General features: G+C 44.4%; 1 protein-coding gene across 1 annotated transcript; it reads left to right on the forward strand.

Annotated features, from left to right (window-relative positions):
• The first annotated feature begins 36 nt into the window (after nt 1-36).
• gtpbp6 (GTP binding protein 6 (putative)) lies at nt 37-19437 on the forward strand. Its single transcript, XM_055636469.1, has 10 exons — nt 37-1429; nt 3845-3982; nt 4426-4496; nt 5038-5168; nt 10895-10965; nt 12384-12542; nt 15580-15788; nt 17830-17978; nt 18467-18619; nt 18973-19437. The coding sequence occupies exons 1-10, from the start codon at nt 964-966 to the stop codon at nt 19094-19096; spliced, it is 1671 nt and encodes a 556-aa protein (XP_055492444.1). The 5' UTR covers nt 37-963; the 3' UTR covers nt 19097-19437.
• The last annotated feature ends 486 nt before the right edge of the window (nt 19438-19923 follow it).

Consider the following 19923-nt stretch of genomic DNA (forward strand, 5'->3'; position numbering starts at 1 on the left):
CAAAGCAACTTGGTTTCCTGGTCCTCCAGAATATTCCACATGGGATTTAAACTGTGGAGGTGGTGAAGGGAGGGATTAAGCCAGGAAAGAAGTGTTGTTGGGAAGACAGAGCTACTTTAAATGCCCTTGAACTAAAGATTATAGAGCTCCTCTAGAATCTTTGACGTGAACGGCTGAGGCTTTTCTCGTGTCAAGAGACACAAGAGTCTCTTTTATTGTCACACGGCCCAGAGAGAACGATTAAAGACTGCAGCATTTTTGTGTACCTTCGATCTTCCAGCATCTGCAGTTCCTTCTTGAACACGATTAAAGTCTTCCTTGCAGCAGCAGCAGCAGCAGCAGCAGCAGCGCAACAGAATATGTAAACATATTCCCTCCACCCAGAGATGCGGCCTGTCCAGCATTTTGTGTCTATATCTTCGATGTAAACATAGGAAGGAGTGAGTCTCTGCAATGTTTGGAGGTAAATTGTGTCCCTGTTAGACGGCTGAAGCTTGTTTTTTTGTGCATGATCAAAGGATGAAGGTTGTAGCACAGAATTCTGAATTGAGATTATTTCTCTGAAGATCCAAGCATCAATGTCTGGGTGTCAAGATTGGAGATTATTTCTATGAAGACTTAAACTTAGGCATCAATTTCAGGTTGTCAAGAACCTGCAACATTTCCTGGCATTTAATCAGTCTGAAGAAGGGTCCCTACCCGAGAAGTCGTGCGTTTATTTCTCTCCCAGATGCTGCCTGGCCCGCTGAGTTCCTCCAGCAAGTTGGGTTTTGCTCAATATTCCACCTTCTGCAGATCCTTGTGTGGCTTCTCAGCATTTAAATTTGGTTCCAGTGTTTTCCTTTTAATACTATACTCAACATGGCCGGAGCTGGTTATATGGAATTGAGGATCAGTTAGCTAACATGAAGATGCCGTCAGCATGTGGGCTTAAAAACTTAAGTATTTTAACTTTGGTGTCAAATGCTGTTTGCAGCAATGGGATTGCTAAGGAATGTCTCTAAAATTCCTTTACTGTATCCTTTGAACAGACTACACTCTTGGAAAATATGTTTAATTCCATTACGTAGAAGGATACCCGACTTATTGTTTCTCCGGTCAAAACTGTCTCTGATGAATGGAAATGCCTCTCATATTCTAAGAGAAAATCAATGTCCCCAAAATTTATCACGCCACTTTGTCCGGTGTTTTGCCACAAGCGAATGTTTTTTTAAAAGCAACAAAGGTACCTGCAGTACAAAATCAAAAAGTGGAAAGCAAAGTGATGAGGATGATGAGGTGACAACAGAACATAACAGTGAAATCGAAGGCAGTGAATATGAAGAGCTGCTTCAGGAACAATTATCTGCTTTTTCTGAAGATGGACATAGAGTATTTATTGTCCATCCAAATGTCAAGTGGGGAGAGAAGAAACAATATCTCACCACAGGTAAAATTGTAATTAACTAATATAAAATGCATTTCAATGTTATATACAAAAATGAGCTGCTTCAAAGATGTTTGTGGAAAATATGGTGTAGGAGGTAACATATTAACATATATTGAAGGTTGCTGGCTAATGGGGGATAGAGAATAGAAACATAGAAAATAGGTGCAGGAGTAGGGCATTTGGCCCTTCGAGCCTGCACTGCCATTTAATATGATCATGGCTGATCATCCAACCCAGTATCCTGTACCTGCCTTCTCTCCATACCCCCTGATACCTTTAGCCACAAGGGCCACATCTAACTCCCTCTTAAATATAGCCAAATGAACTGGCCTCCAGCAAGAATAGGGATAAATGGGGCAAGATGTAATGAGTAGTGTACCACCAACTCTGAAGAAGGGTCTTGACCCGAAAAGTCACCCATTCCTTCTCTCCAGAGATGCTGTCTGTCCTGCTGAGTTACTCTATCATTTTGTGTATATTTCGGTGTATAACTAGAACTGCAGTTCCTTCCTACACATTTCATCTGCATTACCAGAGGACATAGGTTTAAGGTGAGGGGGGAAAAATTTAATAGGAACCTGAGAGACAACTTTTTCACAGAGTGGTGAGTGTGCCAGAGGAGATAGTTGAGGTAGGTACAATCATAGCATTTAAGAAACAGTTAGAAAAGGTACATGGATCAAACAGGATTAGAGGGATATGGGCCAAATACAGTCATTTAGGACTAGTAAGATGGACCATCTTGGCCAGAGTGGGCAAGATGGGCCAAAAGGGCCTGTTCCATGCTGGAAAAATGAGCCTATCAGTGCTAGGACCAAAACATTTTACAATTTATATCAATGACAGGGATGAATGGACTGACGGCATGATGGCAAACTTTGATGGAGACGGGTATAATATGATTTGATCTGATTTGATTTGATTCAACTTTATTGTCATTGCACAAATACGAGTACAGGTACAACTAAATGCAGTTTAGCATCTAATCAGAGTACAAGGTAGTAAAAATACTGGTTAAAACAATATGTGCAATGTGGATGAATTAAAGTAGTACATAGGCAATAAATATATACAGATAAAAGAGTATAAAGATAGCTAGCGTCGGGCCTGTGAGTTCAGCAGGGTGATGGGCCTGGGATTTGTCTTTTGGGATGTGAGTGGGAACTACAGCACCAGAGACCCGGGTTCAGTCTTGGCCCCAGGGAGAACGTGTAAACGCCACAAAGACAGCACCAGGGGCCAAGACTGAACCCAGGTCTCTGGTGCTGTAAGGCAGCAGCTGCACCACTGTGCCATCCTGTGCAGGTGGAAGGAGATAGAATCACAGTCATACAGAATGGAGCAGGCCTTTAGGCCACCAACTCCACATAATTTATGTGGAGAATTAAATGTCCTTTCAAACACTGACCATTGTTGGAGACAAATGTAGAAACGTTATTTTAAAAGGAAATGTGATAGGCCCTTTGATAAACGAAATAACAAAGCAAGGATTGGGCAGAAGAATAAGCATGTGAGGAAAACCATGGCAGACTCTTACACCAAATAATCTGGAACTTGAGGGGAATGCACAGTCTATAAGAGCAACCTGAGCAGCAACTTTTTCACACACAGGGTGGTGGGTATATGGAAGCTGCCAGAGGAAGTTGTTAAGGCAGGTACTAGAAAAACATTTAAAAGACATTTGGACAGGTACATGGATAGAAAAGGTGTAGACGAATATGGGCCAAACATGGGCAGGTAGGATTGTAAAATTGCTGATGTTAACCGCTGTACAGGAAGGGAGCAAAGCAGTATAGTGGGAACTATAAACCGGTTAGTCTAACCGGTTAGTCAATGGTAGGTAAGAGTCCATTATAAAGGATGAGGTTACGGAGTACAGAAGTTCATGATAAAATAGGCCAAAGCCATCATGGTTTTGTGGTTATGGGGAGAAGGCAGGAGGGGGAGATAGATAAGTCATGATTGAATGGCGAAGTAAACTTGATGGGCCGAATGGCCTAATTCTGCTCCTGTTACTTATAACCAGCATAGATGGGGCATCTTGCTCTGCATGGGCAGGTAGACACAAAGGGCCTGTTCCCATGTCTGTGTGCCTCTATGACTATTCAATAATTGTGCTCTTGTCATTTGTGTCTGAATGTGACTGTAGACTGCATTAACATTGAAATTTAGTCTTGTCACGCAATCTCCTGCTGCAATTCATTTCGTCTGTATTTTAAAACTTAAAATATTCTTAATTTGCACTTTTCTCTTGTTAATTGTTTGCATATGTATTGGTTTTATAATTGTTTTCTCTTGTACATTAGCAGGGTATTTATTTGCCCTCACCAGAGTTGGAGCTGGATTACTCTGACCTGATGCTGTTGCACGTTGTACAGTTCAATTCATATTATTCTTTCTTTCTTCCTTCACAAGGTGAACTTCAGATGGCTGAAGCAGTTGCACTTGTGAATACCCTGCCCAACTGGCAAGTTGTTGATAAACTTATCCTTTCCACAAAAAGTCCAGATAACAAACTAATTTTTGGCAAAGGCAATTTTGAGACTCTTACAGGTAACAATTTCGTACAGGTCTTACAGACTCTTACTGGTAACAAAGAGTCTGGATTATATATTTTGAAAATGGTACTGATATCTAGATATATCTGTAGACTGCATTTTCCATTCACCAAACAAATAATTTGTAAATGTCTTACTGAACTTTATGAAAGTGCATTAAAAGTAACTTAATGTTATGAAGTTGCTGTAGCCTGCCATACAAGCTCACTTCAGTGAAACACTGGCTTCTTAGTACAGTAATGCACAATAGTATTGTTATTGGACCAAACTACTTTGGCAAAGCTTTGTTGCAGCAAAAGTCTTCTATTGTTATAAGATTTTCTTATACTCAAGACTACTAAGAAAAATTTGAAAACAATGAAGTGATTTTGAATAGTAGCTGCTCTTGTAATGTAATTATGGTTTAAACAATTAAATTCAAATACAACTGTTTTACAGAAATAATAAAAGGGATGCCACAGATTACTGCCGTGTTTATGAACGTTGAGAGACTGTCTGCATTATCGGAGGTAAAGATGCATTTATCGTTAAGCAGAGCGCACTAAGTAAAAATAGTTCATGATGTATTACATTATATGTTGAATGATTAATGAAGAATTAGGAAAATTAAGCAGAGGAATAAAATTCAAGGTTTTTAGATTTTATTTTTGAGGATATTCCTTCCTCTGGCTTCACAATTCGCAACTCTTCAATCCTTTTGTCTCACACCTTCCGTTTTAATTTCTGTCCTTTATCCCTTTGTCCAATCCTCTGCCTAACAAATCCCCTCTCGCCTGTGTTCAACTATTACCTGCCACACTTTGTCCTGACATTCTCCCCCCAGAATCGGACTGAAGAAGGCTTCCTATCCGAAACGTTGCCTATCCATGTTCTCCAGAGATGCTGCCTGAACTGCTGAGTTACTCCAACATGTTGTGTCTTTAAAAGTATAGATAATTATGTTTTAACTGAAAGTTTATAAAAACTTTACACAATACTTATTTGCCATTTTATTCCATGGCTCATTTTGTGCAGAATAGTTCTTAAAATATTTGTTTCTGTGTATTTCAGAAAGAGTTAAAATCTGCCTGGGGCGTTAAAGTTTTTGATAGGTATTCCGTTGTCCTTCATATCTTCCGTTGCAATGCTCGTACCAAAGAGGCCAAAATGCAGATAGCACTCGCCGAGATCCCATACCTGAGGTAAGGCTGTACGTCCTTTTCATCATCAACACTGTTGCATAAATTGCTCACATTGTTAGACAGTACAATTTGTCACAAAACGCTGTACTTTGATCTTTAATACTTGACACTGAATTCAGATTGAAAGAAAGTGTCAGCTTTCATAAGTCATAGGAGCAGAATTAGACCATTGGGCCCATCGCCATTCATTCATGACCGGTCTATATTTCCTTCACAATCTCCTACCTCCTCCCCATAACCCTTGACACCCTAACAAATCAAGAATATTAAACTCTGCCTTTTTATTTTTCAATAAGAAATGAAGATTAAATTCAGCTTTCTTTGGTTCTCAACATTGTTTGTATAATTGGAATCTAATTTAATTTAGAGATTATAGCATGGAAACATGTCCTTCAGCCCACTGAAATCACGCTGACCATTGATCACCCATTCACACTAAGGCAGGCAAGGCCATTGTAGTGGGAGACTCCATCGTGAGAGGTACGGACAGGGGTTTCTGCGGCAACAGACGGGATGCGAGGATGGTGTGCTGCCTTCCCGGTGCCAGGATCCAGGATGTCACGGACAGAGTGCAGAAAATCCTCAAGGGCGAAGGTGAACATCCGGAAGTGGTAGTGCATGTCGGCACAAACGATGTCGGAAAGAAGGGGATGAATATTCTGCAGCGTGACTTTAGAGAGCTCGGAAAAATGTTGAAAAGCAGGACCTCCAGGGTTGTTATCTCCGGTTTGCTTCCAGTTCCCCGTGCTGGCGAGAGCAGGAACAGGGAGATACGGGACCTGAACGTGTGGCTGAGGAACTGGTGCACGGGGCAGGGATTTAGATTCTTAGATCACTGGGATCTGTTTTGGGGTAAGGGGGAACTGTACAAAAGGGACGGATTGCATCTTAACAGGTGTGGGACCAGCATTCTGGCAGGCAGGTTTGCCACTGCTACACGGGTAGCTTTAAACTGAATAAGGGGGGTGGGGTGTTGAATGGGACAGTGGAGGATGGAGTTAAAGGGAAAGGGTTTCTTAAATGTGTGAGCGTAGAGACCGAAGGGTGTAAAATGAGGGTAGAAGAAATAGGTAGCAAGGTGAAAAGTAAAAGTGGCAGGCAGACAAAACCAGGGCAAAAATCAAAAAGGGCCACTTTTCAACATAATTGTATAAGGGGTAAGAGTGTTGTAAAAACAAGCCTGAAGGCTTTGTGTCTCAATGCAAGGAGCATTCGGAATAAGGTGGATGAGTTGAATGTGCAGATAGCTATTAATGACTATGATATAGTTGGGATCACGGAGACATGGCTCCAGGGTGACCAAGGCTGGGAGCTGAACATCCAGGGATATTCAATATTCAGGAGGGATAGACAGAAAGGAAAAGGAGGTGGGGTAGTGTTACTGATTAGAGAGGGGATTAATGCAATGGAAAGGAAGGACATTAGTTTGGAGGATGTGGAATCGGTATGGGTAGAGCTGCGAAACACTAAGGGGCAGAAAACGCTGGTGGGTGTTGTGTACAGGCCACCTAACAGTAGTAGTGAAGTTGGAGATGGTATCAAACAGGAAATTAGAAATGCGTGCGACAAAGGCAAAACGGTTATAATGGGTGACTTCAATCTACATATAGATTGGGTGAATCAAATTGGCAGGGGTGCTGAGGAAGAGGATTTCTTGGAATGTATGCGGGATAGTTATCTAAATCAACATGTAGAGGAACCAACGAGAGAGCAGGCTATTTTAGACTGGGTATTGAGTAATGAGGAAGGGTTAGTTAGCAATCTTCTTGTACGTGCCCCCTTGGGCAAGAGTGACCATAATATGGTTGAGTTCTTCATTAGGATGGAGAGTGACATTGTTAATTCAGAAACAATGGTTCTGAACTTAAAGAAAGGTAACTTTGAGGGTATGAGACATGAATTGGCCAAGATTGACTGGCAATTAATTCTAAAAGGGTTGACGGTGGATATGCAATGGAAGACATTTAAAGACTGCATGGATGAACTACAAAAATTGTTCATCCCAGTTTGGCAAAAGAATAAATCAGGGAAGGTAGTACATCCGTGGATAACAAGGGAAATCAGGGATAGTATCAAAGCGAAGGATGATGCGTACAAATTAGCCAGAAAAAGCAGCATACCGGAGGACTGGGAGAAATTCAAAGACCAGCAGAGGAGGACAAAGGGCTTAATTAGGAAAGGAAAAATAGATTATGAAAGAAAACTGGCAGGGAACATAAAAACTGACTGCAAAAGTTTTTATAGATACGTGAAAAGAAAGAGATTAGTTAAAACAAATGTAGGTCCCTTGCAGTCAGAAACAGGCGAGTTGATCATGGGGAACAAGGATATGGCGGACCAATTGAATAACTACTTTGGTTCCGTCTTCACTAAGGAAGACATACATAATTTGCCGGAAATAGTAGGGGACCGCGGGTCAAAGGAGTTGGAGGAATTGAGTGAAATCCAGGTTAGCCGGGAAGTGGTGTTGGGTAAACTGAATGGATTAAAGGCCGATAAATCCCCAGGGCCAGATAGGCTGCATCCCAGAGTACTTAAGGAAGTAGCTCCAGAAATAGTGGATGCATTAGTAATAATCTTTCAAAACTCTTTAGATTCCGGAGTAGTTCCTGAAGATTGGCGGGTGGCAAACGTAACCCCACTTTTTAAGAAGGGAGGGTGAGAGAAAATGGGGAATTACAGACCAGTTAGTCTAACATCGGTAGTGGGGAAACTGCTAGAGTCAGTTATTAAAGATGGGATAGCAGCACATTTGGAAAGTGGTGAAATCATTGGACAAAGTCAGCATGGATTTACGAAAGGTAAATCATGTCTGACGAATCTTATAGAATTTTTTGAGGATGTAACTAGTAGCGTTGATAGGGGAGAACCAGTGGATGTGGTGTATCTGGACTTCCAGAAGGCTTTCGACAAGGTCCCACATAAGAGATTAGTATACAAACTTAAAGCACAAGGCATTGGGGGTTCAGTATTGATGTGGATAGAGAACTGGCTGGCAAACAGGAAGCAAAGAGTAGGAGTAAACGGGTCCTTTTCACAATGGCAGGCAGTGACTAGTGGGGTACCCCAAGGCTCAGTACTGGGACCCCAGCTATTTACAATATATATTAATGATCTGGATGAGGGAATTGAAGGCAATATCTCCAAGTTTGCGGATGACACTAAGCTGGGGGGCAGTGTTAGCTGTGAGGAGGATGCTAGGAGACTGCAGGGTGACTTGGATAGGCTGGGTGAGTGGGCAAATGTTTGGCAGATGCAGTATAATGTGGATAAATGTGAGGTTATCCATTTTGGTGGCAAGAACAGGAAAGCAGACTATTATCTAAATGGTGGCCGATTGGGAAAGGGGGAGATGCAGCGAGACCTGGGTGTCATGGTACACCAGTCATTGAAGGTAGGCATGCAGGTGCAGCAGGCAGTAAAGAAAGCGAATGGTATGTTAGCTTTCATTGCAAAAGGATTTGAGTATAGGAGCAGAGAGGTTCTACTGCAGTTGTACAGGGTCTTGGTGAGACCACACCTGGAGTATTGCGTACAGTTTTGGTCTCCAAATCTGAGGAAGGACATTATTGCCATAGAGGGAGTGCAGAGACGGTTCACCAGACTGATTCCTGGGATGTCAGGACTGTTTTATGAAGAAAGACTGGATAGACTTGGTTTATACTCTCTAGAATTTAGAAGATTGAGAGGGGATCTTATAGAAACTTACAAAATTCTTAAGGGGTTGGACAGGCTGGATGCAGGAAGATTGTTCCCGATGTTAGGGAAGTCCAGGACAAGGGGTCACAGCTTAAGGATAAAGGGGAAATCCTTTAAAACCGAGATGAGAAGAACTTTTTTCACACAGAGAGTGGTGAATCTCTGGAACTCTCTGCCACAGAGGGTAGTTGAGGCCAGTTCATTGGCTATATTTAAGAGAGATGTGGCCCTTGTGGCTAAGGGGATCAGGGGGTATGGAGAGAAGGCAGGTACGGGATACTGAGTTGGATGATCAGCCATGATCATATTGAATGGCGGTGCAGGCTCGAAGGGCCGAATGGCCTACTCCTGCACCTAATTTCTATGTTTCTATGTTATCCCACTTTTGCATGCACTCCCTATAGGTTGGAGGCCATCTTATAGAGGTCAATTAACATACAACCCCGCACATCTTCGGGACACGGTCTGCAGAGCTCCAGCTAGCGCGGGGTCTGCAGCCTGGGATCCCTCGTGGGGGACCCGGGGGAAGAAGAAGCTCCAAATGCCGGACCGCGGCAACTTCTACCGCGGATGCGGCGTGGACTTGCCATCAGGAGCGCGGTCCCTCGCTGGGGACCTCTGGAAGGGAGCTTCGACTGCTGGCCCTGCCGTCTGCGGTGCTTCTGGCTGCGGCGTGAACTTTAAATCTCCGACTGCTGGCCTGCGGCCTACACCAAATTGAAGCAGCGGTCTCCGGTGGGGAGGCACCGTTTCAGGACTTACCTGGACTTTTTACCTTGTCTGCACATTTGGACGCCTGCAGCGACGGCTGCGGAGGGTTAAGGTCCCGACAGCATAACCGGGTGGGGCCAGCAATGGCTGCCTCGCCAACAGTTCCTTTCTTCTTCGTTGTATTTTTAGTATGTGTTAAATGTATGTTTTTAGTGTCCTTCAGTTTGTTTTATGTGGGGGGTTGGGGGAAACCTTTTCTAATCTCTTACCTTTAATGCGATTTTTTTTTCCGTACCGTATCTCCGTCCGCCCTGCGGCCTAACATCGAGGAGTTGGCGGCCTTTGTTGCAGACTGAATTTGAGAGCTCCACCGTGGAAACCTGTGGGACTTCAACATCGCGGAGCTCGCGATCCCTGTGCCAGCGATCGACCTCTGAGCTCTACCGCGCATGCCTGCAGACTTTAACATCGTGGAGCTCGCGGTCTCTGGTCAGAGACTGACATCGGGATCTCCAAGCTGCAGGAGCTTCGACTGCCCCAACACGGGTGCTTCCATTGCCCCGACGTGGGGGCTTCGACCGCCGACTTCGGGTGCTTTGATCGTACCAACGGATGGTTCGACTGCTCCGACCACGGAGGAAGAAGATTAGATTTTATTGTCTTCCATCACAGTGAGGAATGTGGGGAATCGGCTGTGGTGGATGTTTATGTTGACTTTTATGTAGCTGCGTGTCTTGTTGCTTTTTTTCAGTATAGCTGTATGGTAATTCACATATCACTGTACCTTAATTGGTACACGTGACAATAGAAGACCTTTGAAACGTAGTAAGGATCAAACCCAGATCCCTGGAACTGTAAGGCAGCAACTCTACTGCTGCACCACTGGGCAGCCTTATTATAATAACATTTAAAATACATTATCCAAGTACATCGATAGGAAACTTTCACAGGAATAAGAGCCAAGCACGCAGGCCAGTGAGACTAATGCAGATGGGGCATCTTGGCTGGCATCGGCTAATGGGACTGAAGTGCCTGTTTCTGTGCTGTATGACTCTATGACACAACCAAAGTGGAAGCAAGCCATCCTCCATCCTAATACAAAGAAGCACTTGCTCACATCGAAAAGATGTTAAACATTCAAATTCTGGGGTTACATGAGCTTTAATTTATTTTTTACTTTTAAAATATAATTTGTATTTTGTAAAATTATACTACAGTAGGCACTGGTTCTAAACAGGATTTACTGAAATGCAGCCTCTTCTTATGGGAGTCTTCTGCCGATTTGAATTAAATATTGTTTTGCCTTTATTTGGCAGGTCCCAGCTGAAAAATGAATTGGCCCACTTAGACCAACAAGGCGGTGGATCCAGATATATTATGGGGTCAGGTAATATTTCAACTCTTTCATGCCTTTCATCAGCTAAGTTTCTTACCAATATCATTGGTTCATATGTTGGCCTTCCTTGCAAGAGAATTTGAATACGTGGGGAGATCATGTTCCAACTGAATGGTATCCTAGAGAGACCACGTCTTTAATGCATACAGCTCTAGTTTCCTACCTAAGAAAGAATATGCCTATAAAATACGAAGTGCAGCAAAGGTTAACTCGATTGATTCCTGGGATGGCAGATTTGCCATTATAGGGTGTTTAAGCAAACTGATTTCTGTACATTTTGGAGTTTAGAAGATGAGAAAAAATGTCTTCAATGAGATGGTAATGAATCAATGGAACTTTGACCCCAGAGACCTGGAGATCTGAAATTCTGCATATAATTGAGGCAGAAATCAATTGTTTTGGGATTTTAAGATATTAGATATGGGGCCCTTGTATTTTTATCTTTTTATAATGTAAGAGGCAGATCTAGTCTATACATTCCCATCTGTCCCATTCACCCGTTTATTTCACATGCCTATCAATTCCGCTGATTCTCCTATCACTCACGTTATACTAGGACTAATTTGAAGTGACCATTTAGTCTGCCAGTCAGCACTTATCTGGAATGTGGGAGGAAACTGGAGCACCCAGGGAAACCATTTCTTTGGGAGATGTTACACACAAATGGGATCAAACTCAGGTTGATGGAACTGAGAGGCAATAGCATTACTCACAGGGGACACAAGAGACGGCAGATGCTGGAACCTGGAGCAACAAACTATCTGCTGAAGAAACTCAGCGTGCCAGGCAGCACTTGTGGAGGGAAATGGACACTCAATGTTTCCGATTGGGACACTTCATCTGGACTGAAAAAAATAGAGGGGAGCTAGCAAGTATAAAGAGGTGAGGGGGAGGGATGAGGCAAGAGCTGGCAAGCGGTAGGTGGATCCAGGTGATGGAGGAGTTGTGTGCTACTCACTGTGCCGCCCACCAGTATTTGTAGACGGGTGCAGCTGATGTAAGATTTCTTCTGGAATGAATGGTAGAAATGGCCTGTGGGGCTGAGTGGCCTACTCCTGCTCATACTTGGCGCAGTGGCAGAGCGGTAGAGCTTCTGACTTACAGCGCCGGAGACCCGGGTTCTATCCTGACTACGGGTGCTTGTCTGTACGGAGTTTGCACGTTCTACCTCTGACCTGCTTGGGTTTTTTCCAAGATCTTTGATTTCCTCCCATGCTCCAAAGACGTACAGGTTTGTAGGTTAATCCGATTGGTATGAATGTAAAATTGTCCCTAGTGTATGTAGGGTAGTGCTAATATGCGGGGATCGCTGGTCGGTATGGACTCGGTGGGCCGAGCTGTATCTCTAAACTAAACTACTTTGTGCATTCTTATGGTTCAGTCAATTTCATACAATCACCATTTTCCAGGTGAGACCTTCATGGAGGTTCAGCAACGCCTCCTCAAGGAGAGGGAACTAAAGATTAGAGGAGCCTTGGAGAAGTTAAGAAGAAAACGACAGTTGCTGAGAACTCAACGCAAACGCAGAGAGTTCCCAATTATTTCTGTCATGGGCTACACTAACTGCGGTGAGTTCAACATTCGGTAAAAATCTGATACAATTAAAATTCAGTATAATGCTCAAGTGATATATTTTCCCCTGTTCTTTCCCCATTCAAAAATAGCTATAATTTAAGTAAACATCCCCTATGTTAATTAAGTAGTTCATTTACTTTATTATTATCATGTGTACCAAAGTACAGTGAAAATCTTTTTGTTGTGTGCTATCCAGTCAGCGAAAAGACCATACATTATTATGATCAAGCAGTTCACAGTGTACAGATACAGGTGCACAACCTTTTATCCGAAGATCCAAATAACGAAAACCTCCGAATAGTGGACATTTTTTCAGTCCTTGAAGAAAGGTCCTTGAAAACGTTCACCGAGGGCGGCCCGCAGAGGTGACAGCGGAACCTCCGGTCGGTCCTCGAAGAAAGGGGAACTAAATCCCCATTCATAAAAGAGAAGGTGAGGGTATATTGCGTGGGAGGGTTAATAATTGACAATCTGCTGCTGCCTGCCCGCTGAGTTAAAAAGTTCCCACGGTAGACTCACGATACACAGTGTATCGTGAGTCTTGCGTGGGAACTTTTTAACTCAGCGGGCAGGCAGCAGCAAATTGTCGCTCCCTTCAGTTTCACTCCACCTACACCCCTCTGCTTCCCGGCCATGTGTGTGACCCCTTCCCTCCCCTCTCCAGCTCCCCGCGCATTGCACCGGCGCGGGGGCTTTGCACTGTCTTCACGTTGGAGCCAGTGCCAGTCACCGGAGACGTCAGGACCAACGGGACACCGACCCCCAGGCCCACTGCAAGCACGGAGAACCCAGAGACCCACAGCCAGCAGCAGCCCAGCCCCGTTCCAATTTCAGAGGAACACGCTCTCCGCTGTCCCCGTAGGGACAGAAGCTGATGGCTCGGGCTGTGACGTCTCCGGCCACCCCCCTGTACAGGAGCTGAGACTGGGAACTGTGGGGTTGTTTGCAGTTGCAGAGGGAGGGGGCAAGGGCGGTACAGTTCCCAGTCTCAGCTCCATTCCAGGGGGTGACCGGAGACGTCAGGACCAACGGGACACCGACTGCAAGCACGGAGATCCCAGAGACTCACAGCCAGCAGCAACTCTAGCCCAGCCCCGCTCCAACTCCAGAGGAACCCGGGTTGCGGATGAGGGGGCGCAGCTCGGGCTGTGGGCGAACTGCCACTTGTCGCTGTAGCGGCCCATCAGGGAGCGGGTTCCTGTTGGTCCTGACGTCTCCGGCCGTCCCCCTGGACAGGAGCTGAGAGACGTCAGGACCACCAGAAGTCGCTCCCCGATGCGCCGCTACAGCGACAAGTGGCAGTTCGCCCACAGCCCGAGCTGAGCCCCCACATCGGGACACCGACCCCCAGGCCCACTGCAAGCACGGAGATCCCAGAGACTCACAGCCAGCAACAACTCTAGCCCAGCCCCACTCCAACTCCAGAGGAACCCGGGTTGCGGATGAGGGGGCTCAGCTCGGGCTGTGGGCGAACTGCCACTTGTTGCCGTAGCGGCGCATCGGGGAGCGGATTCCTCTGGAGTTGGAGGGACAGGGAGACACAGCGGCTTTTGAGAATGGTGGGCAATCACTTCCAAAGTTCTGCCCACACAGTCAGTACACCTCTCCTACACTTGTCTCCCGCACTAAGATCATCTCGCAGAGAATGATCCCAGCCTAACCCTCCCTATTCTCTCCTATTCTGCAAGAAAAATCTACATTGAAGACTCAAACTCGCGATCGAGTAACTGCCGGGATCAAGTCGCAAACTCGCGACCTTACGGATACGAGCCGAGCACTCTACCACTGAGCCAGCCGTTAAAATCTACGCTAAAAATCTTCCATTCCGAAAGCCGAAAAATTCTGAATTACGAAAAGTGTCTGGTCCCAAGGCTTTCGGATAAAAGGTTGTGCACCTGTATGTGATAAAGGGATTGATGTTGAGATAAGAGTCCAGTAAAGTTTGATTAAAGATAGTTCGAGCATCTCCAATGAGATAGATGATAGCTCAGGAGCACACCCTAGTTGGTGATAGGATGGTTCAGTTGTCTGAGAACAGCTGGGAAGAAACTGTCCCTGAATCTGGAGATATGCGTTTTCATACTTTTGTACCTCTTGCCTGATGGAAGAGATCCGAAGAGGGAGAGACCAGGGTGAGATCCATCCTTGCTTATGTTGGTAGCCTTGCTGAGGCAGCGTGAAGTGTTTGTCAATAGAAGGGAGGTTGGTTTGCGTGATGGTCTGGGCTATGTCCACAACTCTCTACAATTCCTTGCAGTCTTGGATGGAGCTGTTCCCAAACCATACTAGGATGCATTTCGATAAAATGCTTTCTACAGTGCATCTGTAGATGTCGGTGGGAGTTGTTGGGGACATGTCGAACTTCCTAAGCCTTCTAAGAAAATAGAGGCATTGGTGCACTCTTTCCTGGCCATTGCTTCGATGTGGCTAGTCCAGGACAAATTGCTGGTGATATTTACTCCTAAGAACTTCAACCATCTCTACTTTGGCGTCATGAATGGAGGAAAGTACATCCTTATAGCCTGGGAAATCGCATGATTCAGTGACCTAATTAGTCATCTTCTATGTTCTTACTGTAAATAATAAATAACTAAAGTAATAGTAAAGAATATTTCCATCTATGCTTACATTAATGAAATTCGGTGTACGTGATTCTTGGTTTCTTGGTCCTCCAAAATATTCCAAATGGAATTTAAACTGGAGGTGGTGAAGGGAGGGCTTAAGCCAGAAAGGGTTATTGGGAACATGCAAGGTACATGCAAAGGAATATTTTGGTTCTACTCCAGAAAACAGAAAATGAAGAACAATTGGGTGATTTTTATATGCTACAAATGCTGCATCACAGTCCATTATTGTTAATGCCTTTGGGGAATTTTTAACACAGCGCCAAAGGTTGTTGCTGGGTCATCAGCACCTGGATCTTTTTATGGGTTATTTTCTAAAGCATTAGAAGGTTTTCTAAAACACGTCAAACTTTTCTTCCCAATGGAATATGTTTTAATCCCGGTGCCTTTCATATTTTCAACTCAGGCAAAACCACTCTGATCAAAAGCCTGACTGGAGACTCGGGTCTTCACCCTAGAGATCAGCTGTTCGCTACACTCGATGTTACCACTCATGCTGGCTTGACTCCGAGTCGCATGACAGTCCTTTATGTTGACACCATTGGATTTCTCTCTCAACTTCCCCACAAATTAGTTGAATCCTTCTCGGCCACACTGGAGGATGTGGCGTATTCAGTAAGTTTTGTTTTCTAAATGTAATATTTATTATCAAGTGCATAGGCTTGTTATTTTTAAAAGCCATGGAATGTATCTTGTTTCAGCTACAGGGTTCTGCCGGGGTTACTTGAAGTTAGAGAAATCAATATTCATACCACTGGGTTGTAAGTTGCCCAAGCAAAATATGAGGTGCTGTTCCTCCAGTCACACCAGCTTCTCGTTTTACCCAATAAACATCTAACAATGGCCTGTTTCCTTTATCATTGTGAATTTTTTGCATATCTTTTGTTTATTGCTCCATATCTCTTTATATCGCTCCATATCTCTCTGTCGTCATCTATATCTCTCGCTCCCCTTTCCCGTGACTTTCAGTCTGAAGAAGGGTCTCGACCCGAAACGTCACCCATTCCTTCTCTCCAGAGATGCTGCCTGTCCCGCTGAGTTACTCCATCTTATTGTGTTTATGAAAGGTTAATTCATAGTTGTTTGCATTTATAATATTCGGGTGACATGGCTGGTAGAGTTGCTGCCTCACAGCGCCAGAGACCCGGATTTGATCCTGATCTCAAGCGCTGTCTGTGTGGAGTTTGCACGTTCTCCCTGTGACCGCTTGGGTTTCATCCACACGCTCCTGTTTCCTACCACATACCAAAGACCCGTGAGTTTGTAGGTTAATCGGCCTCTGTAAATTGCCCCTAGCGTGTAGGAAGTGGGATAAGATAGAACTAGTGTGAATGGGTGATCAGTGGTTGGCGTGGACTCAGTGGCCCGAAGTGCTTGTTTCCATGCTGTATCTTTTACATAGAACAGTACAGCACAGGGACAGGCCCTTCTGCCCACATGAGACCGAATTATGCCATGACCAACTCCTATCTGCCTGCACATTATCCATATCCTTCCTTTCCCTCTATATCCATCTGCTCATCCAAATGTCCCTTAAATGCGAAATCATAATTGCCACAATCACCATCCGCAGTAGTGCATTCCAGGCACTCACCACCCTCTGTATGTAAAGAAAATGTCCCTCGCATCTCCTTTAAACGTTGCTCCTTCACTTTAAAGCTATGCCCAAGACATAAATATATTTTTATTGCATTATATTAGACGGGGTGTTATTCATGTTAATTTGTATGAACTGGTCATTTGCTGTGAGTGTCATTTATCCTTTTTTCGGAGCAATGCTCAATCTGGCCCAGAGCACTCTCAGTACTCTCAGCATTGAGAAGTAAAGGGCATTCATAGTAACCAGAACTATCATTAGATGATCTGCCACATCAAAATATAATGTCTAATTTTGGGTACCTACATCAGGAGGAATATCAAAGACAGAGGATGCCACAGAAGAGGCTTCATGATGATAGAAAACGTACACAAGAGAGGATAGAGAAACTGGAGCTCTTCAAAAGAACAAAGAAGGATTAGTGTGAATCTAATAAACTCATTCAGAACCATGAAAAGAAAATTAGAAACTGCAAAAATGTATTCCCATTCTTCCAGTGTTGCATGAGCTCGGCTCCGGGAGCCCGCGGGTCCCTGGAGGGAGACCGCTTTTCAGGGCTCCCGCAACGGCGACTTCTCCCGCCCGAGTAGCGGGGTTGAAGAGCTCCTGGAGCGGGGCCTTACAGCACCGCCCCGCGCGGCTTGCAATGGCCGCGGGACTCTGCGAGCGCACGCCGGGGCTCTAATACCAAGACCCGGTGTGCGACCTCGCACCACCCGGCGTGGCTTTAATGGCTGCGGGACAATCGCCATCGCCAGCCGGGGGCTTTGACTTTGACTCTGACATCGGGGGGGGGGGGGGGGGGGGGGGGGGGGGGGGGGGGGGAGTGCAGTGGAGAGATAAGTTTTTAAGTTTTTTTGGCCTTCCATCACAGCGATGTGATGGATGTTTATGTAAATTATGTTGTGTCTTAGGTCTATTTGTTTGTAATGTATGGCTGCAGAAACGTCATTTCGTTTGGACCTCAAGGGGTCCAAATGACAAATAAATTGAATCTTGAATCTCCCATAAACATTTAGTTTCTTAATTATTTTCCCTTCTTTCTTTATATATTTCCAGGATGTTATAGTTCACGTCAGAGACATAAGTCACCCTGAAACTGTCAACCAGAAAGTAAATGTGTTAAATATTCTCAAGAATCTCCAACTGCCAAATGAACTATTAAATTCTATTATTGAAGTCCATAATAAAATTGATCTGGTGAACAGGTAAGAACATTGTCATTGTTGGGCATACTACAAAACATATATAATGGCCAAAGGCATATTTCACATTAATATTATATTTCCTCGCTTTTTTTATGACATGGATTGATGTAATTTGGTGTATCGAATCATAGACCCAAATGAACTCCTGCATCCTAATCAATATTTATTCATCCTGAGTTTGGCCTGCATGCAGGTAGAGCATAGAACAGTATAGAACAGAACATGGGTTAGGGGGAATATGGGCAAACAGGACTAGCTTACATGGGGCATACAAGGAACTGCAGATGCTAGTTAACAAAAAAAAGACACAAAGTGCTGGAGTAACTCAGTGGCCAGGTAGCATCTCCAGAGATGCCGCCTGACTCGTTAAGTTACTCCAGCACTTTGTATCTTTTTTAGATGGGACATATTGGCCAGCAGGGCCCGTTTCAGGTCTGTTTGACTTTGATTCATCCCAGACACTGGAGGGTAATTTTTCCACCTTACAGTTATCAACCCGCAGATCCGAACACCATTGCAGTTTCAGCCCTTCATGGACTTGGAATGGATGACCTAAAAAAGAAAATTGAGGAGGCAGTTTTGCAAGCAACAGGAAAACTAATCCTCACCATCAAAGTAAAATTGGCTGGGCCTCAATTAAGGTAAGAATTAAAATTGCATATCTTCTGAACAAAGTTCTTTTGTTTACATAGTGAAAATGAGCACAGTGCAGATTCAATCTCGATCACTTGTGTTAAATGCAGAATATCGTGTCAGAATTCAAAGGAACAAACTGTTCAGATTAGTAAACATAGTCACTATTGTAGTGTGTACTTAATACAAGCAACAGAGGATGAAGTTCTACATCAGTTAGTGTTCAAGATCATTTTTAAAGGATTAACTTGTATTGCTCAAAGAAAGCGCGTTTGTTCAGTACAAGTTTCTCGTGGATCACTGAACAGAAATGGTCACTTAACGACGCAGACCTGTAACACTGTGCCTTTCATCTCTCCAGCTGGTTGTACAAGGAAGCCACTGTGCAGGAAGTGGACGTCTTGCCAGAAGACGGTCTGGCCAACGTGCACGTGATCATCAGTCGCTCTGCATACGGGAAATACAGGAAGCTGTTGCAGCCTTGACGTAAAGCGTTTTTCTATATTCCTGAAGATTCCTTATCGTTTTTCTGCTGCCCTGCTATAGGCGAAGGCTTGTACAAAAAAACACCAACATCTGGAGAATTATAATGAAGTGCAACAATCATCGTTCCGTGGGGAAACATGGCCAGTTTGCACACTGCAAGATCCCACAAAAAACAGTGAGGCGAGTCGGCACAGTCAACTAGATTACTGGGAGTGTTCCTGGCTCTTTCTATGCAGTCTTTCATTGCTTCAAGAGGCAGACAGAACTGTACTTTATCTCATACAAAGAATGAATGCTTAAACAAATAGAATTCCATTCAATAAATAAGTTATAAAAAGCACGTGTCCCGAATACGGGTGCTGTCTGTAGTTATTTACATTCTCCACGTGACCGCGTGGGGTTTCTTCAAGATCGTCAGTTTCCTCCCACGCTCCAAAGACGTACAGGTTTGTAGGTTAATTGGCTTGGTGTAAAAATATTTTAAAATGTCCGTAGTGTGTGTAGGATAGTGTTAATGGGCAGAGATCACTGGTCGTTGCAGATTCAGTGGGCCCAAGGGCCTGTTTCCGCATTGTATCTCTGAACTAAAAATAATAAGCGAGTTCGGTATTCCGAAAAACGCAAGGAATCATGGGATTTGACAAAGGTCGAAACCTTTAAATAAAAATTGAACAAAGCGCTGTTGATTCAGTGAGTATAGTTTGGGTCCCATATTTTCCCTTTTTTCGGTGGGAGACAGAGGGGGGGGGGGGGGGGAGACCCGCAAAGCGCTGCTGAACCCCCACTGGACCGTCCCCCGTCCCCATCCCCCAATTGAGATATCCGG

This window comes from Leucoraja erinacea, chromosome 6 (assembly GCF_028641065.1).
Source record: "Leucoraja erinacea ecotype New England chromosome 6, Leri_hhj_1, whole genome shotgun sequence".
Taxonomy (NCBI): domain Eukaryota; kingdom Metazoa; phylum Chordata; class Chondrichthyes; order Rajiformes; family Rajidae; genus Leucoraja; species Leucoraja erinaceus.